At 34.6% G+C, this 27,291-nt stretch overlaps 1 protein-coding gene across 4 annotated transcripts in view; it reads left to right on the forward strand.

Annotated features, from left to right (window-relative positions):
- The window catches only part of KCNJ3 (potassium inwardly rectifying channel subfamily J member 3), a 169,426-nt gene that overhangs the window by 9,648 nt on the left and 132,487 nt on the right, over positions 1 to 27,291 (forward strand). For 3 of the 4 annotated variants that reach the window (XM_054478807.2, XM_063647486.1, XM_054478808.2), the window contains exon 2: positions 1,391 to 1,607. The exons of the other annotated variant lie outside the window; for it this stretch is intronic. In XM_054478807.2, coding sequence (XP_054334782.1) covers positions 1,391 to 1,607 — 217 coding nt within the window. The remainder of the gene's footprint in view (positions 1 to 1,390; positions 1,608 to 27,291) is intronic. 4 annotated transcript variants of the gene reach the window in all.

Below are 27,291 nucleotides of genomic sequence, written 5' to 3' on the forward strand. Positions count from 1 at the left end.
CAAAGTAGCCTCTCTAGTTGACTAATTCTCCTGTTGAAACTCTTTGCAACAATTGCTGCCATAATGAAGCACCACCAATTTGGAACCCTTCATTCTGTTTTGCCACAAAGGACATGTTGCTAAGCCACATTTCTCAGTGTTTTCAGACTCACTTACTCCACATAAAAAGCCAATGTATATTTTTTGGAACTCTGAGAGTAACAATTTTGTCTTCAAACTATCATTTCATTGGGCAGACCAGTCTTATACATTGTTTTGTTATTACATTTGTTTTACATGGAATCTGTTAAAATATATTGGATTCATCAAAGTCCTATTTGACCAGCAGCATGCTCCACCTTCCCCCCATTTTTTCTGTATTTAATTCCTAACTACCTAGCCCTTATTTTACCCCATAGTTACAGAAATTAAATGTATATGTTTGCTTGTGCATGATTATTATATGTGACAGATATGGAAAATAAAGATAAAAGGAAGATAAGTAATTTTACTCTCATGGTTTGCTAATTTTTAATAGTCATATTAAATTTTCTCATAGAACCCTAGCGTGCAAGCAATTTACTTAATTAAGCTTCAGAGTGATTTATACCGAAACTGAATGCCACTACCTTAGAAACCTTTTATTAAACTATGTTTCTCAGGTATAGCTTTTTGAAATTGCATTTTGATTAAAGAAAATTCAATTTAGTGCAGTTTTTCACTGTGTTTTAAAACTCATGAAATGACAGAGAAGCAAATATTTATAATGCAGTTTATTATTAGGAGTTTGAAAACCATTAGCTAACAACATCTGCCATTTATTTTTATTATGTAAGCTCTTGTGTACATAACATAGCTTAATATGAGAACATCTTCACTCCTCTATTCCATTTTATATGTGTTTGTTACTTTTTGAAAGTCTGAAAAATAAATTGTTGTGTTTTGCTTTTTAGTAATCAATAAATCTCTTTCGAAATGATGGTCAATCTTTGTCAGCTTTAACACACTCCATAAGAACTGCCTACTTATTTATTTGCTTTGTTGGGAAAAAAATATCTGGCATGCAATGAGTTATCCTGCAGTGATTGCTGTCAAGCAGCAGCACATGCACACTCAGTTCCACAGTTTGTGCTAACAACCATTGTTGGACCAGGCATTTCTCCAAAGCTCATGAGTTAGGGAATGGTAATTATAGCAAGTTGTGTATTATAAATAATGCATGTATGTTCCGCATGAGCTATGTGGGATTTCGGCCCATTTGCTAGAACATAGTTGCATAATGATTTGTTTGGATTTTGTTGCAGATGATTGATAGTGCAGAATGTTGGCAATGATGTAAATTACTGTTGGGCTGCCTTGAAATTTTCAGTACAAGTGGTGATTTCTTCTCTTTTTCTGTGTGCTTGTCTAGTCTCGGCAGACACCTGAGGGTGAATTCCTTCCCCTTGACCAACTTGAACTGGATGTAGGTTTTAGTACAGGGGCAGATCAACTTTTTCTTGTGTCCCCCCTCACAATTTGCCACGTGATCGATGCCAAAAGCCCCTTTTATGACCTATCCCAGCGAAGCATGCAAACTGAACAGTTCGAGATTGTCGTCATCCTAGAAGGCATTGTGGAAACAACTGGTGAGTAAAAACAGATATGCCATAAAGTTTCTTTATACCATAATGACATTATATGATATGCACAATACCTGTCATGAATTGGGCGAAATGACTCAGAGTTTACAATAATGAAAGTAATGATTTGCCTTTTATTTCTTTGTAACATTAAGTTGATACTATTTTGAAAATTAAAATGTACTGTTTTGATGGTTACATACATAATATTAACTCAGGAACACTCACTGTAAAAAAAGTGAGATGACTTCTTATAAATTATTATGATGTTCTATTATAATTACAAACTTGACTTTCTTATAATCATGATTTTTCTTTAAAGATTTAAGGCTCAAAAAAGTAGGGTAATTAGTGAGCAGCCTGAAATCAGCATGCATATTCTGGCCTTGGGGATGGTGATTTGGGGTGTTATTGATAGAGCTTTGATATCCATTATGTGCAACCTCAGTGGAAAATTCCCTGTGTGTGTGTCTGTGTGTGCTGTGTGTGCTAAAGCAGCATTTTAATTTCGAAGTGGGTCAGCGGATTTCCCCAGCTGAACCTTGACCAAAATTTCATTTCAAAAAGAGATTTTTATTCTTTTTCTTCTCCTGTATAACTATGTGCTATATGTTTTTCCTTAACATGCAATATAACATTGGTATGCCCCAAATACCATTTGCTATTTTCTGAGGACAGTTAAGTTGACAAAGGAAATAAACAATAGTTATGAGCATATTATTTGGGGCCTAAACATTGCTTGGTTTGGAGGCTACTGGATGTTTGAGATTAATAATGTAGTTTCCATATAATTGTATGTATACGTATATATGTGTGTGTATGTGTGTGTGTGTATTTTGAGTTCTATACTTTCTACAAGTACTGAGAAGACAATAAATATTTTAGCTTTTAATTGTTTTCTACCAGTATCATCTGAATTATATAATGCTAATGATTGATTACATATAAACTATAACAATATAGAAATTAGCACTGGCAATACTACAGATAAATTCAAGCTTTATACCGAGGTGGAAGATCCTCAATTATGTAACAGTCAGTATTGTCCAAGTAATAGAGGGAGGCAAGTCATTGTAATTTTAGCATGTCTGTCACATAACACCTATCTGAAATTTACGCAGGGTATCTACTCTCTTAAAGCTTCTTTTCCTTCTCTTCAAAGTGAGGATGATATAATGACCACCTCAAAGCTGCTTGTAGTATTTTAAACTGAAGCACTATTATTAGTTACTGAAGAACTATTATTATTACGATTTTAAGAGCAGTGAAAAAAGATTTAATGTATTAATCTATATATGAAATTTTATTTCTGCATACTATTTTATTATTTAAAGCTCCCATTCATTTTTTCAACTTATAATTGAAATATCATAATATTTTTAAAAATACCATATATTGGTAAAAAGTATAACCAATTTATAAAGGCTCTTAGTCCAAGAAAACTTTACATTTCCATTTTTACTCATCTCATTTATTAAAGTAGTAATGTATTAGGGCTTAAAAACAGATGTTGCCATTTTTATCGCTTTATTTCTTATGGCATATGGTTCTTTCTTTCATACATCTGCTTATAGTTTACCAATTGCTTATTATTATTCTCATCACTGACATTAATGCATTTTTGCTTCACTTGACAGCCTTAAAAATGTTTTATTAGATCTATCTACTTATCTATCTAGCTACCCATTCATTCATTTCTGTTTTTCCGTAAATACTGAATATATTTGTTGGGAGCGAATGCGTTTTTCTATAAAATCACAGTCTAAAGATGGTGCAGTTCTCCAACATTATTTTGTGTTTCTTAACCTTAATATACTTGAAAAATTAGGCCAGGTATTTTGTAGAATGTCTCTCAATTTGGATATGTCTGCAGTATCCTTATTCATTATTTTGATTTTTGGCTCCTACATGGTATCTTAAGGGAATATTGAAGCAGGTTGTTTGTAAATTTTACCTATTTTTCAGAGGATCATGGTTAGTACATAATATCCTACATGAGATTGTAAAGAGTTTTATAACATAAATTGTTTATTAGAATTATAGATGTTATTTTACCACTTCCTCCCTCCTGCCTTAAAAAAATAATAAGCTGGAAGACAATACTTTCCACAGAAAATGTGAAAACTTGGCTGGAGATTGAATTTCTTATTTAGAGATTGCCTTTTATGGAGAAGAGATTAAAGTCCACTTCTTCTTAACCTCTTAATTAAGCCTGTTTTCTAGATCTAATATAGCAAGACAAATAAGAAAAACATTACTCATAATTTATAGAATTTATTTTGTGGAAAATTTATCTGACATTTTGTTTGTGTGTATGCCCTAACTAATTAAATCCCACACTGTTCAAACTCTATAAAATCTCTGTATATTTCCGACCTCCCTGAGCCTGGTAAAAATAACAAAGACATTTTTATGTCCATTTGATCATTTAAAATTTTACTGAAATTTATTTAGTTTCATCTTTAAGGATGTTTCTTCCTTTATCTTTTCATTCACAATCAACTTTACTTTCTCATAATATGTATTGCCTAGAACAAGACAAATATGATCTTATGGGATTGTTTCAGGGAACAAGAATACCGTTTTTACTTCTTACTATCTTGTGAATAAACTTTTCACTACTTCGTGAATAAAGTTAGCTGATGTAACTTTCTATCATATTTAGCATTAAAAAACAGCTTTTCATCATTCAGTCACTCATGTATTAGATAAGTATGTATCGAATGTGTGTTGTGTGCTTGAAAGTATGTGAGATGGTAGAGATACAGTGGTGACCCGGACAGACAGAATTTCTTTCCTCAGGGGAGTTATACTCTAAGGAGGTGGCCGACTATAACACCCAGATAAATAAGGGAGATATCAGATAACATTGTGTTGCGGGGGGTGGGGGTGGGGAACCAATACTCAGGAGGCCGAAGTGGAAGGATTGCTTGAGCCTGGGCGATGCAGTGAGACCCTGTGTCTAAAAATAAATAAATAAACAACTAAACCAAGGTGACGGGATAGGGGTAAAGGGTTCCTGTAGGCTGTTTTAGGCTAACAGGGAAGGTCTGAAGAGGGGACACTCAGGCTGAGACCTGACTATCCAGAAGGCCCTTCTGGGCCAGTCTGGGGGAAGAGCGTGGCAGACGCTGTGGAACAGCTGGTGCAAGGGCCCTGAGCTGGGAATGAGCTTGATTTATTCTGGGAACTAAAAAAAAGGTGGAGGTGGTTGTAGCAGAGTGAGCCATGTGGAGTGTGGGGTGAGAAGTCAGAGAGGAGGAAGGGCCTATCTGCATTCTAGATGGTTTTATTGCAGCAATAGGAAGTGTTAGGATTTCATTAAAAAGCAGAGCCTGTATTTATACGAAAGAGTAATAATTTAGTAATCTCAAAATGTATATAACAACAAAAAATCCACTTTTTACCCATAGTGGGTTGCATGTAGTTAATTTAAAAATTAGTCATTCTGAATGTCTTGGAAATGCATTCTGAGACACTCCGATGCCTCAAAAATGCACAAAGTTTTAGACAGCTACCAATTTGTATCAATTATCTTCCCTCTTTTACCCTCCTACCCTAGCACCCCTACCCAATTTCTCCATTCACAGCAGTGTGCCGGTGGTAAGAATCTTCTCATTTCATTTAGTTTTTGCTCATTCCTATTGCTGTGGTCTCAGCAGGAGTGGTGGGGGGAGGGAGGCGAGAAATTAGCTTTCTAATGTTCTTGAGAGTTTCAGCTTTCAGCCCAGGACTCAAATGTTACTTTCCCCACTTTTTTGGAAGTACTCCTCATTGATCAGACACAGGTTTGTTGCCCTTCTCGCTTCAAATGAGTTGGATTTTCACTCTCAAGCTTTGCCTCTTCATTAATAAGCTTTACATCTTTGCTCATCTAGCAAATTTCAAAACAGAGGTTACCTCTCACTCTTGCTCTCTTTGCAACTTCTCCCAGGAGAGAGAGCGCTGCTAGAGGCAAACAAAGCATTGCAGATTTGGCTCATTAGAACTCCATGCTTTCAAACTTCAATCTGGTTTCTGCTGCTATTTGGCAGTCTTTTTAATTGTCTTTTCTGCACTCTCAGGCCTGCTCCCCATGGGATCTATTTTAGACCTTTTCTCTCTTTCTACACTCCCAATCCCAGCTGTCCCATCCCTGCCTTGGCATGTCATCTCTCCACCTAGTCTATTAAAAAGAATGTGACACTTCAATTTTTATACGTTTCTCTATCTCTATTCTTTTCTCCTAGTTAGCTTCTCTTTCTCTTTCCTGGTGTCTGTGGAGAAAAGTATCTATTCTTTTTTGAAACTATGTCTTTTATAGCTACAAATGTTTCTTATGCATTGCTTTCCACCACCTGTGACTCAAGCTCCAGTTCTTAGCATCCCTGACATCTAAAATCCCATTGACTCCTTTCTATTTGCTCTGAAATATTTTCAGTTCTTTCCCACTGGAAAAAAATAAAACCCTATTATTTATTTGTCCCTTTATACATTTAAGGTTATTTCTGAAATTCAGACACACCACATTTTCCCCGCTTTCTCTCTCTCTTTTTTCTTTCTCTTTATATTTTTCAATTGTTCCATATATCCTACATCCCTGCCTCTTCCTACTCCTCCTCGCTCCTGTAAATATTTTTTAGTTTTTCCTTTCTAGTCTAGATATTTCCTTTCTTTCAGTGAATTCACAAAGTGCTCACAAGTCCACCATTTATTTTATCTCCAGCTATGAAACTTACCCCCAGCTATGGTCTTTATTTGTTATTTAATTTCTAGGCCAATTTTTTCCACTTGAATGTCAGTATTTTAATTCAAAGTCACCTTGTCCAAATACCAAGTCATCAACTTACCCTCAAATTATATCCTCATTCAGAAAATCTACATCTATTAATGGTAGCTATTTTATCTCAGCCCCCTGTTTTTTCTTTTTATATTTAATTAATTTGTTCATCCAGCAAATGCTTATTGAGCAGGTATTGTAGGCTAAACAATTCTAGACTTTAGGGGACACAGTTTGCAAAACAAAATCCCTGCCCTGTATGGATACTTATGTAATGCGGGATACAGACAATAAGCATAATGAAGTGCATCATATAGAATGTTAGAAAATGATAAGTGCTTTGGGAAAAAAATGCAGCGAGGCAAGAGGGATTGGGAGTGTAGGGAGGTCAGGCAAGGCTGAGTAAACAGGTGATAGTTGAGCTGAAACTCAGTATTTTGAGCAAAGCAAATATTAATAACTCAGAGTAGAACTTTCCAGGTGGAAATATCAGCAATTACAAATGCTCCAAGGAGGCAGGGTACCTGGCTGCTACTCCCTGTTAGTAATAACTCTCAATTCAACTGTTCCCTTTTAAGCCCACATCACGGTACTTCTAAATCACAGTAGTTGTCTCAGAAATGGATTTAGTACCTGGAGGATCTCTGTTTGCATACAGATAGCAAACTACTGCCTGGTAAATTTGTGTACAACACTACTTTCATGATATACTTGTGCTCAAAGCCCCTAATGACTGCTCCATCAAAATACACGCATTTCTTATTGAGAAAATTAGGCTGCCCTTCTTATGGTACTGCTCATACACTCATGCTCACTCTTGCCTCCCACATTTGTAATCATGTCATTTTTCACTGCCTCGGATAGGATTTCTGTCTTTTTTCATATAGCACAAGAGTGGCATATTTGTTGAATCTTCCCTGGGCACTTTAATCCATAGTTTTTCTTTAATACCTCATTAAAATAAAACTTTTACTATGCAAGTGCTATTAAATGCATGCTTATTGTAGAAAAAAGTACAAATATGCAAAATATAAAGACTTTACTCTTAATTTTATCTATCGCACTTTTAACACATTTGTGAGTAAGGGTGCTTATATTCAGATACATTATTCTTATGCTACATATGCCATGTTATAACTGGCTTTATTGTGTAATCTATTGTTAATCTCTTTCGTGTCAAGTTACTGATCTACACCATTAGTTTTAATGACTTTACTATATGCTAGTTTATATGTCTATCTCAATTTTTTATTACTTATCTCCTAGTTTTGGATCTTGAGGCATTTACTTTTTAATAAGGTTAAATATTATAGGCCCTAGTTTCAATTTACTTATCACCAACTTTACCATTTTAGATAAATTCTCTGCAGATAGAATTTCTGGGTAAAGGCACATACATATCTATTGGTTTGTAATACATATTGCAGGGTTGCTAGCAAGTGCCCGTTTCCTCATACCCTTGCTAATAATGGACATAATTATTTTATTTTTTCATTATTTATTATTTTTTTTTTGAGATGGAGTCTCACTCTGTTGCCCAGGCTGGAGTGCAGTGGTGCGATCTCGGCTCACTGCAAGCTCCGCCTCCTGGGTTCACGCTGTTCTCCTGCCTCAGCCTCCCGAGCAGCTGGGACTACAGGTGCCTGCCACCACGCCCAGCTAATTTTTTTTTTGTATTTTTAGTAGAGATGGGGTTTCACCGTGTTCGCCAGGATGGTCTTGATCTCCTGACCTCATGATCCGCCCACCTCGGCCTCCCAAAGTGCTGGGATTACAGGCATGAGCCACCGCGCCTAGCCCATTATTTTTTTCTCTTTGATTATTAATAGTAGTGAGATTGAAATTATTGTATCTCTCTATTGGCTACGAATTTTATTTTTCAAATTGTCAGTTAATATCAGTCATTTGCTTGCAACTCTTTTTATGCATACATTGCTCTTATACTTAACACATTATTAGAAAAATCATGTTTCTAGTAGTCTGAATACTTTTATCAAAATGTTTTCTTAATGTGTATGTGTATAATTGTATTATATTTAACTCAAGTGTTTTACTACATCTCTGAATAAACTATAAACTTCCGATATTGGTTACGGACTTTGTTTATGGCTACTTATTTTATATGCCATAGATCCTGGAAAGTGGTAGAACCTAGTAAACACATTTGATCTGTTTGTTTTTATTTGTAACTGATTTTAATAGAGTTGTCTTCCTCTTATAAGCTTACTCTTGTGAATTTCTTCTTACAGGAAATTAATCAGTAAGTGTTTGTTGATTACCCATGTTATTTTAGGTTCAAGATAGTATAAGATTGATTAAGGAGAAAGTCCATAGTCCAGAGGGAAAAAGGAACTGAACTAAATCAAGTATTAGCACTGCGTACTCAAATGAATGTTAAGTTAGGCTACAGCAGGGACCTAGAAGAGTGGTCCCTAATGGATTTCTTCCAAAGGAGGTCCGAGAAGTCTCTCTTGAGAACATGGTGTGATCTGAAACCTGAAAGTGAAGCAGAAGCTCAACAGGAGAGTAGAGGGAGCTAAGCCTTCTGGCCAGAGACAAGTGCAGGCGCTTAGGATTCATTTTATTAGGTGTGTCATAAATAATTTGGTATGATGAGAGTGTAGAACAAGTCTAGGGGAACTGACTGGAGATGAGCCTAGAATTAGCCCTGGATAACAGTTTGGACCTAATTCTGCAGGCCATAAAGCTCTTGAAGGATTTTAAGCAAGAGAATGCCATGATCATATTGGTGTGCTAGAAAGATGCCTCTGGCTCCAGGTGGAGGATGTGTGGCTGAGACTGGAGACAGCCCAGTTATTAAGCTGTTACAACAGCTTGACCAGAGGTAATTGGGTCCTTCATGAAGTTGTCTGGCTTAGCAACCTGTGACTGTTTAAAATAAAAAAGCCCTTGGTTTCCAAGTTGTTACTTGTGATTAGGGAAAAATGGCCCCAGGATTCTTCCTCCCGAAGTTCTGTAGGCTACTTAAAAATCCAAGACACCCAGATAAATAAAAATGATAAATTAAGAATGATAAAACAGCACTATCGAGCCATTGACTCTTTTCCTTATTAGTGAAAAACAGCTAGGAATTTTCTAATGAATATATCATAAAGTAGAAGCTCCACTTGTGAAAAATTGAGGTGTACCTGTAATTTTCCTCTCTTAATGATTTGACAATGTTTAGCTTTATTAATTGTAATTAATCGTAACTTTTTAGTGATCTGTCAAAAGACAGTGATCAGCAAACTATGTAGTGTTATGGTAAGTGAGGTAGTACTCTACTGACCATTGGAAATGTTATTTATCCTTCCTAATTGCAGTTTCTGGGTCATTAGCCTGTGAGCTCCTCACTCTTGTTATAGCCATATCTAAGTCAGGGGTATCATGTTTACCTCTCTAGTTTCCTTGTTTCTGCCCAGATTGTTGATTCTTTTTAAATTAATTGTTGGTGTTTTAGAAGACTTACTACCTTATCAGGAAAAACCAATGACACATGGATTTGTATAGATTGGACATCTCAAAGTAGGTACTTCCTGGAAATTTCTATTGTTATATATTTGTTATTTATTGCTTAATTGTGAATTTATTTCTCTTTAAGATGTATCTTATTAATAATTCATAGGTCAAAACTCAAACTTTTTGAGGCCACAGATTCCTTTTTAATCTAAAGCAAATTTTTATGAGGAGTTCCTAAATAAAATCCTACTTTTCTATTTTCTTTTGATAGGTAATTGTAGAAATTTTCTGCAGACTTATGAAAATAATACTTAAATATTGAAGCATGAAGTACGGTGACAACTGTCTTAGTTTGCCTGAGGCTGAAAGGTTTTCCAGAACATGTGAAATTCAGTGCTAAAACCAAGAAAGTCCTGTGCAAACTGGGATGGTCACCTTACTCAGCAGTCTGAGAATGTTAAATCAGCCTTCCTAACTGCCTGCCTCAATTTAATTGAGAAGTTTACTCTATCGATAGTGAAATGTCTTTTTGCACTTAGGATTGGTGTATTCCACCATTTCCTGACTTTACTTTTGTCAAGACTGAAATCACAAAAATACGTAAAAAGGATATTTGCACATACGTTGTTTTGTGTATGGTTTTCATTGCAGTGTTTTATAGAAAATTTAATTAATACAGCCCTTAACATCTTAGGGTGGACATTTTTCATTTGCTGTGTGGGAGACTGGTATGGGTGAATTACCATACTAATGTGAAGTGGGTTGAAATATGGTTGACACTACCTTTGTCATAATCTAGACTTATATGGATAAAGTAAGTCAGCAAGCCTTATGGATAATCTAGTTAATTTTTAAATGTAAGCACAGGAAAATTGTAATTTGGGGGACAAGGAGTTTTGGTTAAGATGTGTCATAGTGCAGTTACAAGGAACTGCACAATTTACACTAATTCATTCCCAGAGTTTTTCAAGATGAGGTCTTGGGACTACCTGTATCATAATCTCATGGGATTCTCATTAAAATGCTGACTTGTGGGCCCTCACCTAGATTTACAGTGTTAAAATGTCTGACGTTTGTGGTCCAGGAACTGTGCATTTTTAAAAAACACGCAACTAATTCTTAGTAAGAGCACTAAAGTATAGGACTCCTCCATCTAGCAACTAGGAAAGCCACCAGTATTTCTTGAATTAACTACTCAACTGCAATAGCTCGACTTAACCTAAGCCATTGGCATGTGGTAAAACTGGAAGAGAACATAGCCCTTTAAATATCAGAAGTCTTCGGAGGTGAATCTTTGTTAATTCAGACTGTGCCGATCAATGTAGCCAAATGAAAATTAATGTGGGTAGAAAACAGTGAAAATCAAGAGTATGAATTAAAATGCATGACTATTCATTACCATAACCAAGAACAAGATGTGATATTTATTGTGGAACATTGTGTGAAGATGTAATATAAATGCCATGCAAGGATGTTAGTGCCACTCACTGATGGAGAGAATTCTGATCCTTGAAACTGCTACACACTCGTGAAATCAGAACACCATGTGCGATTATTTACTGTTTCATGGGACAGAATATCATTATGCTTACAGCAAAATTCAAAATGACAATTTTCATAGTTTTACACGGAGACTAACACTGGCTGTTAGTCATTAAAACTAAACTATTTGAGGGCTTCCTTTTCTGGGGAAAATTTTCCAGAGTTAACAGAGATTAAATAGAAATATGCTTTTAAAAGGTAATGATAATGAGTGGATAAGGGCTGAGGTCCAGATAGAGTGAGTCTCTCTTGACAAATAAACATTTTAGGCCTAGTTTGACATTGCCTCAATTTGATTAGTTTAAACTTTGTTATTTCTATGCCCCAGGCTCTGTCTGAAAAAGAACTAAGATTATTTGACCTGCTGGATTCATAGCAGTGACCTTAGCACTCAAATTCCAGTAGAAAATCATAACTGCACTTGTTATTATTGCTGTTGAAAATACATGTTCAATGAAATAAAATAATATAAAGTTATTTTATGAACTGGAACATCTTAATATTTATTAATGGTGGAAGCAGAGTGCCAACAGAATATTGAGAAAATATCCTCTTGGGACAGGGTGGGTAGGGAGGGAAGGAAGGAAGACCATCAATTCTTTGTTGTCCAGGGGTGACTTACCCTTGGAGCATATGGTGATTACATATGGGGTGTATTTGTTTAACATTTTATGTCAAAAATATACTCATAAGCCTAAGAGTAGCTCTAGTTCTGATCCATTCCTGCTGCCCACCTCAGAGAAGAGCTATGTCTAGACCATTTTAGAGGGATGATTAGATCTTAAAGCCTTTTGAAGAAAGAACACTCTTAGTCTCCCTTAAATTACTGTCAAGCGATTTTTCCATATGACTCTAAATTAATTTTTAATATAATTTAAGCCCTTAATTTTATTTTACTTTATTTTCATTTCAGATTCCTTGTCATTTAAGTTGGAAAATGTCCTGTTCATATTTCAGAGCCCTCTTATTCACGTGTAATACCAACTCTGTGCTATACCTTACCATTTAGATACAGGTAAAATCTGGTTCCTTGGAAACAAAATTTTCTCCCACACACACATGAATATGAGAGGATAAGTGTGGGAAGGGATGAGTGCATAGTGCTTTGATGACTAGAGAAGGTTTGGACCTTATGAACTGAACGTGTGTGTATGTGTATGAGCTTTCAGCACTATTTTAGTACTTTTTCTTCGCTAAGGGTTTACTTTCTGACTCATGCTCCTGATTCAGCAGTTCCCCAGAAATGGCTTCAATCCTTCTGTATTTGGCAGCACTACTTAGAGAATGTGGAAGGAAAATGATGTAGCCTCTTTGTGTGTGTGTGTATTTATTCAGATTAGCATTATCGGCTCCAAAAATGTTTCAGCATGTGTTATCTAGTTTTTTTCTATTTTTGCTTTGCTATACATTTTTCCCAGTGGCCTTTTAAAAAATATCCTTCATTATCCTCCATTTTAATTTTTCTACGTTCTGTGCAAAGCTTTGTTAAACTCATATGATTTATTCTATTCAATCAGTTAAGATTTTTAATGTTTTATAGCCTGTAGATTGTATAACAGTAGTGCTTTACAATAATCTTTTACGCAAAAGGTCAGGTCTTTTAAGTGTTTAAAGCCAGTTTTCTAAAATTGAGGGTAGGCTTTGGTCTTGAACTTTCTATGTCCCATGCTGTGTAGCACACTGATCTATTGGTTTTAATTGAGTTATTGCATATTGTTGGAATTCGGTCTAACAAGCTGAATTTGTCTTGTCTGCTAAATATATCTAAAATATTACTAAATGAAGAGATGTAACAGAGAGCTCTCCTAGGTTCCAGGTTCTAGACCAGTAGTACAAATGCCAATTAAAATATTGTTTCTTATTTGAACTGATGATTTAATCATATCTGCTTGATATGTCTTCTCTGGCTTGGATAAGCTTGGTAAAATCTAACATGACATGTTCAGCTTTGGAAAGGATATTTCTTACTTTTTTTTTTATAGTGGAAGCCAGAATATTATTGGAACCAGAAAGGGATAAGAGTTGGAAAAAAAGGCACATTTATGATTTTTGAAATCTTAGCTGTCATCAAGTTGAATAGTAGAATTGGAATGATAAAATTATAAAGATAAAATGCAGCTTAATGATAATCTAGTTAAAACCCTCCATTTTACAGAAATGGAAACTGTGATTCATTGAGATGAAACAACTTGTCTTTCTTCTCAGAGTCCATTGGTGGAATGATCTGGAATATGTTTTTGTGCTTTGATTCTTATTCCAGCGTTCTTCTCATTACCAATAATGTTTCAGTTATTTAAATGCATGTCTTGCTTACCCACTTTAAAATAATTTATAATGACATAAAGACTATATTTTGTTAACATTGGGGTCTAAGTTTCAGATCAGATAGATAGTTACCTAGCTAACTAGAGAGGAAGGCAAGTCAATAGATTTTTGTCTTATAGGTAGGCCTTCTCTTGAACAAGCTTACAAAGATTTTTTTTTTTTTTTTTGCAGCAAATACACTAAAAGTTGTAGCTATTAAGACAGCCATATTGTCAGTAACTGTGCATAAGCAAACAACGTATCAAGCACTGTGCCAGACACTGAGTACACAATGGTGAATAAGAAAGTCCAGGGGTCTCAGCCAGTATAATTCATAATCCGGTGAGAGACAAAAACATGTACACAGGCAGTGATGAGTAGTGTAAATCGGGAAATGTACCATGCTACTAGGGGATGGATGAGATCACAGTTTAGGCTTGGGAAGAATGAGTGAGACTTGGCAAAGAAGGGGGAAAAGAATATTATCAAAAGAGTGAAGAAAGTTGGGGGACCTCAAGTGTAAGAGAAGAGAAGAACTTGCTGTTTAAATAACTGAATGACATTCATATGGTTAGAGGTAGAGTGTGTGTGAGCTAAGTGTATTTCAGGAGATGTCAGTGGAAGAGTAAAGGCTGGAAAACATAGCACTTTTAAGTCACGTATGTGCACTTAATTGTAAACAGCAATGGGGGAGCCATAGATGGTTTTTAAGCAGGAAAATGACATAATCACAATTGCACTTTAGAAAAAAACCACACTGACTGACCTTGGAGCCAGTGTAAAATAGGGCAAAACTGGAGGTGGGTAGAACAATTAGGGTACTACGGCAGTAATTGAGTTGAGAGATGATCATTTATTCATTTATTGCTAGAGGAAGTTTGAACAAGTATCCACTGTTGGCTGGGGTATAGAGGAAGACTTGAAAACTCAAAAGTATGTAACATTTAATTTTTCCCTTGATAAAGTTTCATGCTTGAAGATGGAGGGGAAGACATTTAAGATGGTAAAACAGTACAGGTTAGAGGGTATGAAAATGCAGGAAATAGGCTGAGCATGGTGGCTCATGCCTGTCAACCCAGCACTTTGGGAGGCTGAGGCAGTTGGATAACTTGAGCCCCCAGAAATTCAAGACCAACCTGGGCAATATAAGAAGACCCTCTATCTGCAAAAATTACAAACATAATAGTGGGGTGTGGTGGCACGTGCCTGTGATCCCAGCTACAGGGGTGACTGAGATGAGAGCACTGCTTGAGTCTGGGAAGTCAAGGCTGCAGTGAGCTGTGATGGCACCACTGCCCTCCAGCCTGGGCGACAGAGTGAGATCCTGTCTCAAAAATAAGAAGATAAAATAAAATAAAAGCAGGAAATATATAATGGAAGAGTTTCTAAATTCAGGTTTGGACTGCAGGGTGAGGTATACGAAGAGGAGTAAGATTAAACAGTAAGGTGTAAGCTAGAAATGTATTGGGAGTAGGCTGTGGATAGCTGAGAGAGCCAGACCTTCACTTTATGAGGCAAAAAACAAACAAACAAACAAAAAAGGAAGCTATCACAGGTTTTTGAGCAGGAGATCGCTGGGATCACATTTGTACTTAAGGTCTTTGGGTAATAATGTGTAAAATAAGTAACAATAGTATACGTAAGATTGTCTTTCTCATTTTATTATGTTTTGTGTTCGTTTTGTCCCTTTTGTGAGAGGATAAATGAATGTAGTTTGTATTCATTTAGCTTTGTAAAAAATGCTTTACATTAATGGGATAAGTACATTTAAAAACTAGATTAAATATGCTCAGTGCTTCAGTAAAAATAAATTGTCCAAATTATTATTTCTACAACTAAAAAAAATACAAAAAATTATTTTTAGGAGAGTATTTAGATACCTAGAATGAGTTTGTGTTCAAAACATAGTGTTTTTAGAAATCCTTCAGAGTGATATGAAAAATAAATTACAATTTATAGCTTAAATTATAATTCCAAATTATAATTAGATTTCTAAAAAGCTTTTTAACAGGAAATCTGTGAAAGCATTTGAATCACCCAATTACACATTTGTATTTCATAATTTAAAATTAAATTCTAGAGAGCACTGTTGAATCATACACCACTTGTCTTTCAGAATTCTTTAATAAAGAAAAGAATGACTCTGTGAAGAAAAAACAAAATATCAAAAACTTGATATATGTTAGATTTATGCTTTGTGTGAAGATAAAATGATGAATGTTATAGTTACAGAAATCAGTCTCATGGTGACAATTTCCCATTAATAAAATATCACGAAGATCTGAGATTACACAGTGTTGTTGTGGGTGTGTGTCTGTGTGTGCCTCCTGGCTTCTGATGCACACACTTAAGGTTAATCGAGGACCATTAAAATATAATCATGGTTATTATTATTTTATCAATGCTATTATTAGAATATGTTAGTTCAGTAAGTGCTGGCTATAGATAAATTCTGCTCTATTTTTTGAACAAAATGCATTTAAACTGATTCAGAGAGAGAAAGGTATAGATAAATCAACTTTTCGTACAGCTCGAGAATTTTCTTTTGATGTGTTGCCAAGGTCAGCCTAAGTTATTAAACATTTCCTGCTCATGCAGTGAGCAAGCGAAAGTGAGAATAGAGCATAACCTGTTGAAGAATGCCTTCCCTACGTATTTCAATTCCTGGAACTGTGCCAGCAATTATGTACTGTAGGAATGGTTTATTGCCTTTTACCTTTGCTTTGCCATTCTCCAATATAATGTCGTGTCAAATGGGAAAATGAAGATTTTTTAACTGTCTGAGAGAATAAAACCTGCTGGAATGGGTGTAAGTAAACTCTATACTACTATTATACCTGTAATGTTTATTTTAATTATAATTAAAATATACATTTATATTTATACTTTATATTTATAAATATAAGAAAAATGTTATGTTTTATTATATATGTGTATATATATATAAGGCATATATATATATGTACACCTTTGATGCAGACCTGAGACATGAAGAAATATTTTACTCTGAAGAGATTTTAATGACTCACCTGGGCTTTTAGTGTTTCCCTTGGGAGATTCTTCTGCTTCTTAATGGTACATGTTTCAAAAATAATTTTCTTAGACATTCAAATATCTCCTTCAAGAAATATAACTTTATTGGTATAATATCAACTACAGCCTATTGTTTGTTTGTTTGAAAATAATCTTTCACATTGTTACTAGTTTTGATCACATTCCCTCCTTGTCATTCTCTAGTCAAACAATAGATGGTTATGTTCTGTTTTTTTTTTTTCTCCAAACTTCTCTTCTATAGACATGTCCTCTACTACTTTCTGTTTTTTATATCTCGCCATTCTTCACCAACTACCCAGATGTTTTGGGAAGATATCTTTTCTCTGCAAGTTTGCTTTTTTTTTTTTGAAAATAGTAGTAATGGGAATAGCTTCTCCACATAACTGTCAGATTTATCCTGAGAAACGTTTTCCAGTTCAGTGTGTCATTTTGTCTTCCGTTTTTCATTTCCCCATCCCTCGCAATTATTTAAAACCATAAACTTTCATGGTTCCACTCCCAGTGTTTTTTCCTTAGAAATATTTGATAATTTTCGTGTACCAAACTTTATTTTATTAGTTCTTCTAGAAAAAAAGCAATTCTAAAATTCATATGGAACCAAAAGAGCCCACATAGTCAAAGCAAGACTAAGCAAAAAGAACAAATCTGGAGGTGTCACATTACCCAACTTCAAACTATCCTATAAGGTTACAGTCACCAAAACAGCCTGGTACTGGTGTAAAAATAGGCACATAGACCAATGGAACAGAATAGAGAACCCAGAAATAAAGCCAAATACTTACAGCCGATTGATCTTTGACAAAGCAAACAAAAACATAAATTGGGGAAAGGACATTCTATTCAACAAATGGTGCTGGGATAATTGGCAAGCCACATGTAGAAGAATGAAACTTGATCCTCATCTCTCATCTTATACAAAAATCAACTCAGAATGGATCAAGAACTTAAATCTAAGACCTGAAACCATAAAAATTCTAGAAGATGACATTAGAAAACACCTTCTAGACATTGCCTTAGGAAAAGACTTCATGACCACTATCCCAAAAGCAAATGCAACAAAAACAAAGATAAATGGATGAGACTTAATTAAACTAAAAAACTTCTCCACAGCAAAAGAAATAATCAGCAGAGTAAACAGACAAGTCACAGAGGGGGAGGAAATTTTCACAGACTGTGCATATGACAAAGGACTAATATCCAGAATTTATAAGAAACTCAAACAAATTAGCAAGAAAAAAAGAGTCCGATCAAAAAGTGGTCTGAGGACATAAATAGGCAGTTCTCAAAAGAAGATATACAAGAGGTCAACAAACACATTAAAAAATGCTCAACATAACTAATGATTAAGGAAACGCAAATCAAGACCACAAGGCAATACTACCTTACTCCTGCAAGAATGGCCATAATCAAAAAATAAAAAAAAAAATAGATGTTGGTGTGGATGTGGTGAAAAAGGAACACTTTTACACTGCTGGTGGGAATGTAAACTAGTACAACCACTATGGAAAACAGTATGGAGGTTCCTTAAAGAATTGAAAGTAGATCTACCATTTGATCCAGCAATCCCACTACTGGGTATCTACTCAGAGGAAATGAAGTCATTATAAGAAAAAGCTATTTGCACATGCATGTTTATAGCAGCACAATTCACAGTCACAAAAATATGGAACCAGCCCAAATGACCATCAATCAAAGAGTGGATAAAGAAAATGTATATATATAAAATAAATAAATAAATAAATAAATATATATATATATATATATATATATATACACACACATACACCATGGAATACTACTCAGCCAAAATAAGGAATAAAATAATGGCATTTGCAGCAATCAGGATGGAACTCAAACTCAGGAATAGAAAACCAAATATCATATGTTTTTACTTAGTGGGAGCTAAGCTATGAGGACGCAAAGGCATAAGAATGATCAGTGGACTTTGGGGACTAAGAGGAAAGGGTGGGAGGGGACTGAGGGATAAAAGACTACACATTAGTTACAATGTACACTGCTAAGGTGATGGGTGCGCCCAAATCCCAGAAATCGTCACTAAAAAACTTATCCATGTAATCAAACACCACTGTTCAAAAACGTGTAGAAATAAAAAACAAAAATTTAAAAAACTTCTATTTTACTAGTTCTTAACAATACTCTTTAACTTTCCATTTTTATTATCTTACTTGTAATCTAGACAGATTTGCCAGTGACCTGAAAATTATATTAATTTATTAAAAGAGTATGAATGGCTGTGTGCGTTGGCTCACGCCTGCAATCCCAGCACTTTGGGAGGCCGAGATGGGCGGATCACCTGAGGTCAGGAGTTCCAGACCAACCTGACCAACATGGAGAAACCCCGTCTCTACTAAAAAAAAAAAAAAATACAAAATCAACCAGGCGTGGTAGTGCATGCCTGTAATCCCAGCTACTCGGGAGGCTGAGGCAAGAGAATCGCTTGAACCCAGGGGGCGGAGGTTGCTGGTGAGCCAAGATTGTGCCATTGCACTCCAACCTGGGAAGCAAGAACGAAACTCTGTCAAAAAAAAAAAAAAAAAAAGAGAGAGAGAAAAAAAAAGAGAGAGAGAGGGAAAAAGAGAGAGAGAAAAAGAGAAAAAGATTAATTGATTCATTAATCAATAAATGAATTAAATTGATTTTAAAACTGTTCCTTTTAGTGTTTACAGAATATCATAGGTTCAATATGATTTCTTACGTTAAAAAATTACCTAGATTGAAAATTTCTAGGGTGCAGAGGTTATACATGATGTTAACTTTTAAAAAATGATGTTTAGAATAGTCTAATACCTGCGAGGTCAGCTGTCGTAGTAGAAAAAAATGCTAGGTTAGAATACAGTTCTGCTCTTTTCTGGCAAAAAATGTTATTTTTGCCAAAGTCAAATAATAATCTTGAGTAAAATTCTCTTTGCTTATAAGATGTAATTTATAATATATATTTATTTAAAGTATATGGATAATATATTATCCTGGAATTTGCTAAAGTGAAATAGTTTATAAAATTATGAAGTTCCATAATGTGAAAAACAATGATTTTGATTAATGAAAATAACTTAAATATTATTTCCCCGTTATTCTTATTAGTATTTCATTAAATTCTATTTCATTAGCTCTTCTGATTATATCAAAATTTCATTAGTATTCTATATCATATTGCATATGTATTAGTATAGATACATTCTTGGTTATTCATTGTGATCTCATTACTCTTAATGATAGTGTGGTTATAGCCAGTAAAATTACTGACACTCTTGGCATTGTCTATTATTTACAGAAATCACCTTGTGTCTTAATTTTATCTACTTGCTTGTTGGATGCTTGTCTTTATGTATTTTTCCAATACTTTGCTCTAGTGCTCTGACGCTAGGCAGCCATGCAAATGTCAGAACTACTTTTTATTGATGTCAGTTTGGGAAGGGGATATCTAAAATAGCATATATTCTCAAAGTTTTGTGAAGTTACAATAAACCTCTTCCCTATTAATATACTACAGGCTTGGTCTCACTTTTTGGGAATTTATGTGGTTGATTCCTGGAAACACTGGAACAAATCTGCCACCTTTAGTAAAAAAATTAAATATCCACCATATCCACAGTCTGAATTTCCTATAGAAGAAGGTAGCATGTGATATTTAAAACTTGCCGATTTAAAAATATGTCAGGTGATTGGGCTGTAGTATTTTGAGGAATTAGTACCTGTGGTGAATTTTGGTCTAGACTAGAGTCAGATTGCCTGGTTCTAGTTTCTATATGCCATGTAGTATTCGTGGGATTCTGGGCCAGTTGAATAACTTCCCCTGGCCTTGGTATCTTCATATGTAAAATGAAGGTAGAAATTATACTGGTCTTATTTTTTTTAATGGGAAAGGGAAGGATTAAATTAACAATATTAAGATGTTAACAATATTAAAACATGTTAGTGGGCTTAGCACTTTATCTAGTATTCCGGGCCATCCAGTAAATATTAGTAATTGTCATTTTTGTCATCAAAATCATTAATATCATAGGGTTCTAAGTTTAACTTAGTTTTGAAGACTAATTATGTTTTAACATCTGTAATATATACCAATTTCTTAAATAAATTCTCTAAAACTATTAATCAAGAATGGAAATTGTTTGAAATTACAACATATTTACAAGAAAACCTTTTTAGTGAGTGCCAGAAATGAAGTCTTCTTCAGTTTCAGAATGTTTTTCAGTTAACAAGTGCACGTTTAGCATGACTTGAACAAATTGCAAATCGGGTTTCTGTATGCCATTTTGGGAGGATCACATCCAAAATTTAAATGTTTTGCAACCAACTTTGCCAGCTAGATCATCATAGAAGAATTTAACTAATCCTTTAATTTTTAAATGCAATAAAATGTCATAAAGTGATAAGAGGAGAAACTTTTAACTGATTGAGGCACAGTCATTTGATTAAGTTCCTTTGAACTAGACTATGAACCTGAATATAGTAGTCAGTGTTCACAATACCCCGTGTAGATTTTATTTTATCAACAACTGTAAGTTTAACTCCTAGTTGATTTAGGCCTTTTTGTTGTTGTTCTTGTTAAATAGCATTTTTGAAAGTGTTTTTCAGTAGCTTAATCATTATATGAACCATCCGCAATAATGCAGTATATGGCTTATAATGTTTGATAACAAAAGTTAATTATCATGACTTCTCATCATCAACGAGAAGCAGAGACTGGGGATTAAGATGCTATATATAAAGCAATACAGACTACATAACTCAATTTTTAAAAACAGAGTGAATAAGAATAATGTTTTATTATAAAGCAAACTGTAATGAAATAATTTTAAATCAGAATAACTTTATATCAGAAAGCTAGGTTTGACTGCAAATAGTAGAAAACCCAACCAACCATGGCTTAAATAGCTGAGTGTTTTTTTTCATCTGTAAGGAGACGTTAAGAAGCAGGCAATCAGGCTGATCCATTTGCTTGATGACTTCATATAAAAGCCCAGACTCCTCTTACCCTCCTTTACCATCTGTAACACTTGCCTTTCCTAGTTGGGTTCATTGAGATGGCTGCTGAACTTTTAGGCATCATTTCAGAGTTATAAGCAGAAAGCAGTTGCCCCTGCTTTCTGCTTATAACTCAAATGATGTAACTAAGGACCAACAGGGCTTTCTTCTGGAGAGACTTTGCCATTTTATTCAGAAAAGGACATTGCCTGGGAAATTATCTCTCCATTGCATTGGTCAGAACAACCTCCTCCCACTGCACTGACTCCAACTGGAAGAGTTAAAAAATTGAGTAGTTTTAGTTGTACATATTTTTCATCAAATTAAAGCCTTCTCTTAGTAAGAAATAATGAAATGAAGGAATGGATAATCCGAGAAAAGAGGAAATCCTTGCTCAGCCAAGTTTTAAAAGTTATGTTAATAAAGCCATAAAATGAAAAGGCATTATTTTATATAAAATTTCTCAAGCTTAATAATTTAAAAGTCCAAATAATCCAATGAAGATATCTAGTATTTTTCCCATAAAAGCTAACTTAAGTAGGAAAAATTGTGGTAGAGAGTATTAAAATTATTAGGTTTAGTGATTTGTTGTTAACCCATATTGCTTTCTTAATATGAAATAAGGCTAAGGTATAAGTAAAGAAAAGCTGCATCAACTTTTTTTTAACTACCAATGAATTTTGCAAATATAAACATTAAACCCCATATAAAGTATTATAGAAGCATCAAATTTTATTGTAACCTTAATCATGCTCACATGAGAAGCTCTTTTCCCTCCATTCTTTTTAACATATTCTAGTTTGAATCTCATCATAGATTAAAAATGCCCTTCCAGTAGATGGTTCTTCATCTACAATATATTGTCAAATCACACCCTGCACTAACCTATAATTACTCCCTATTTGAAGTATGGTGAAATAAACCTACCAAAAATTGAAATCACATTTAAACATTAATTTAGCGTATTTTTTCTAAAAAGAAGTAAGAATATAATTCATTTAGACTCTGTGTTATGATTCTTATAATACTAGAAGAATGCCGAGTACAGAAGGATCATTTAGAGAAGAATATGATTAAATGCCTCTGAGAGTTTGAGGTCAAGGCAGCCTATTCAGATGAAGTGTCATCTCACTAGAATTTTAAAAAGATGAATAGAATTTTAGCCAGCACCAAGAGCAAAGGCTTGAAGGAGTGATACAGTATGGTATGATTTGGGTAACATTACCTGCCCTTCTATGTGAGACGGGGTGTGAGAACTCTGAAATTCTGCCTATCAAAAATAAGAGGTGGGGTTGCCGTATCATGAAGCTATTCAAATATATTCTTTTGGATTAGCAAAATCCCAAACAATTTTGAAAACTCAAATTTATATGGTGAAATTTTTATGTTAGAATTAGTAGCTTTAGTTTTGTATCATTTTTATACTTTGTACCCAAGTACCTATGCCCATTTTTCTGTTTTGTGAATAAGAGAATGTATCTAGTTAATTCAAGGAAATTTTTTTTTTTCTGAAATGTATGTGTTATGTACATATTTGAGTTGCTCTGAGTAAGGCAAATAACTTCTTTGGGTATCTTTTAAGTATACATAACTCGTACTTTTTTGTTTATAAATGTAAGGATGCTATCGATGTATTGCTGTCTTATATATTTGTTGTCATATGAAATTACCTTTTCAAATAGGTGATAGGTGAACAGATCTTGCTCTGGAAAAAAAAAAAGAGAAAGTTTTTGTATTCAGTACTTTTTCAAATAAAACAATCTGATTCACTTTTTTTTTTTTAAGTGGAGGGGATTCCAGGGTAAGCCCATGCATTCTTAGATAAAAAATTGTCCTACCAAATTAAAGTAATTCATTTCAGTGGGTCTTTGTATGGTAAAAAAATTATCATCATGTTCTGTTATGTAATGCTAGTATAGCAATAGTGTATTCATTACAATGTGCCAGGGAAGAGACTAAACATGTTAAAATACACCTTTTGTTTACTCACACCATCTCCATGAGTTAGGCAATATTTCCCCATATTTGTAAGTGAGGAAATGTCAGAATAACTTGCCTCTTATAAGTCAAAATCTCAGTTTGAACTTTGACCTGCATGATATAAGTCAAGGTACTTGCCTATTAAGTTAAAAAGTACTGGAAATACAATTTATTAATTTTTATCTCCTTATGAAATGCAACTTGTATAGAGTTTTGTAAGAAGTGAGTTTTGCACCTTGCATACGTGTGCATTTTTTATTTCTAAATGTCTTATTTATCCCAGGACAATTTGGTTGCTATGGGAATTTGTCACTGTTTCCTAATTAGAATAGCATTTATGGGTTCTTCTATTTTTCACTTGTTATTTACTTTACTTCATGACAGTCAATACTTTTCTTACCCATTGGTGTTTGGGTAAATGAAAGACAATTGCAGACTTCAATGGATTCTTTAGAAACAAACAAACAAAAACATCTTAGAGGCTCATATTTTGGAAAAAGATTCAAAAGCCTTGTAACTTCAGTCGGTTTTTTTTCCATTGTATTACCACTCAGTTTGAAGTTTTATGTGGTAAAAAATTATCATCAGGTTCTACTGATAGGTAATGCTAGTATAGCAATAGTGTATTCATTACAATTGCCAGGGAAGAGACTAAACATGTCAAAATACACCTTTTGTTTACTCACACCATCTCCATGAGTTGACATCCCAAGTAGCTCACTAGCTGCTCATTTCTATCTTCTTTGCATTGTTTTGCTAACTGCCTATCAAAATCCAATGTGTAGCTTTGGGCCTGCTGTAAACAATCTGGCAAGATATCATTCAAAATCATGCATTATTTACAGATCACTTGGAAGTACCAGGGATTAATCAAGGATGGAAAGTACAAAAGCACATTTAGCTTTTATCAGTGATTTATTTTAAAAGTGGAAAATAAATCAGATGTTTAGTGCATTTCTAGGAAACAGAAGCCAAATCTGCCCAGCACAACACCGAAAAAAGCAAACTAATGAAAACTTTAGTGTTGATTTTTGGTTAACCTATTTGTTTGTATACATTTTGTTTTATAAAATCTACTTTCCTTTTTACAAACTTAGAGATAAACCAGTCATTTTACTTATGGTAAGAACCCATATTGGGTGTTGAAACAGATTCTATCACTGGCAGATTCTGTTTTTTTTTTTTCATTACAAAATTATTTTTCAGTTTCTTTATTTGAACTATCTACCCTTAAACTTAATTCTCAAGTGAATGCTTTTTTTTATTAACTTACTCTATATTAATTTTAAATTTAAATTTAAAAATCTTAGAGTCCTACCTCCTGCAAAATTAGCCTGCAGTGTTTTCCTTTTCACTGAGATATAATGAACATTTATAATAAACAGTGAATGTTGTGCTTTGTTTCCATTTTGCCTTGCAAAACAAAAATAAGTTTTCCTAGGAAAATAAAATAAAATATAAAATAAATTTATCTTCTGCATATTTTCATTAGTTTTAAGTTGAGGCCCTCTTTGGATGAAGGAGGAAGCCTGAGTCAGTGATATCCACTTGCGTTGTCTCAGGTGACATAATAGAATAGAAATTTCTTATATAATAGAAATTTCTATGAAAAATTCCTTCTTGTCTTAAATTGAAAGGTTGAAGCCCCAAAGCTGAAATTACTGGGTAAAAAGTGCTTCATATTATAAGGAGGTGCTAGATACATTCATGTAGGACTGTCAAAATGATTGAAAAACTGCTTCAGTGACTATTCACCCCCATTGCTAGCTTTGATTTGTGGAAGAATATTGACAAGAATTATTCATGTAGAATGTGTCAGCCTACTGGGGAGTTTGTTATCCTGGGGCATTTCATCATTCTTATCCCATAGAAGATTGAAGAGGAAAAATCCTAGTCACAGTTCCTAGGAGACCTGACATGTGTTTGTTGGTGTTGGGGTTTGGTGTGCCTAAGTGAATATAGACGTCAGGAGCATCCAAGATTTATGAGTCCTGAAACTTACACAATATAAAGAACTCTGTATTACGTTTGCAAATTTTACAAACTTTCACAATGTGAACTTATTTCTAAGGCCTTTTTCAGGGATTTGGAAGAGTCTTATGCAAGGGACCCTGAAGTTTAAATTTCCTTAATTTCAAAATAAATCTACTTCTAACAGAAAAGAATATTTGCGTCCCACTTTCATGAAAATTTGCTGAAGATACCTGAGAAGACAGAATTCTGCAAGACTGAAGGCAGATAATGTGTCTAACATTTTAAATGGCAAGGACGCCTTAGTTTGTCATAAGCTAACTGCATTCTGGAGAAAATAGCTGGAAATACTTGTCCTAAGAGGAATTCGCCCAAAAGGACTACTTGCTGGAGGGTAGCTAGCACCTCCTAACCTTAAGAAAATCTAGGATGATTCTCCATGGTTAGAATCTAAGAAAGAAGTCACTAGAAATACCGCTCACCCTCTCCTTCATCCTCTGCAAAGAGTGAATTAGTGAAGTATCAACCATAATTAGTGAAGTATCAACCATAATTAAGTGTGAGCCACCTCAAAACAAAACAAAACAAACAACAATGACCCTATATGTGTCCTATAAAGAAACCAGCATCTGTTGATGGCTAGAATGGAGAGCAAGACAACCAGCCTGTGTTCAACAAGACAGAATGGAGAAGTGCCTGTGTTTCACCCCTCTATTATTAATTCTCATGCCTACTGCTCTGTCCAATTTTGTAAGAAAGAGAAGGAAAGAGGGTGAGGGAGGAGATGGAGAGAGTGAAAGGTCAGACTACACATCCCTATTGATATAGAATGAAAAAAAACATTGAGAGTGAGGTTTGATTTTACAGAGTTTTCAACCACTTAGTAATAAAAGTGAGTTGTAATTATGGGTAAAGATACTGTTCTATACTGAGAAGTTACCTGAACGGCTGAGATGTTGTCAGAGTATTTAAGAATGAGGACTCAACAGAATGAATTGAACGGCAGAAAAGAAAAAGGGAGACATTTTTCCCCCCACATCAAATTCAGACTGTTCAGTAAACAAGTTCCATTTATGTTTAGTCAAAAGTCAAGTGATAGTGATGGCTTTAACTGTCTAGACTTTTCACTCCCCTTGTAGGCCTGTTTTGTTTTTTTTTTTTTGGTATCATATATGGTATAGATTTTATTATTATTATTATTATTATTATTATTATACTTTAGGTTTTATGGTACATGTGTGCAATGTGCAGGTAAGTTACATATGTATACATGTGCCATGCTGGTGCGCTGCACCCACCAACTCGTCATCTAGCATTAGGTATATCTCCCAATGCTATCCCTCCCCCCTCCCCCACCCCACAACAGTCCCCAGAGTGTGATGTTCCCCTTCCTGTGTCCATGTGTTCTCATTGTTCAATTCCCACCTATGAGTGAGAATATGCGGTGTTTGGTTTTTTGTTCTTGCGATAGTTTACTGAGAATGATGATTTCCAATTTCATCCATGTCCCTACAAAGGACGTGAACTCATCATTTTTGATGGCTGCATAGTATTCCATGGTGTATATGTGCCACATTTTCTTAATCCAGTCTATCATTGTTGGACATTTGGGTTGGTTCCAAGTCTTTGCTA

This window comes from Pongo pygmaeus, chromosome 11 (genome assembly GCF_028885625.2).
Source record: "Pongo pygmaeus isolate AG05252 chromosome 11, NHGRI_mPonPyg2-v2.0_pri, whole genome shotgun sequence".
Classification (NCBI taxonomy): domain Eukaryota; kingdom Metazoa; phylum Chordata; class Mammalia; order Primates; family Hominidae; genus Pongo; species Pongo pygmaeus.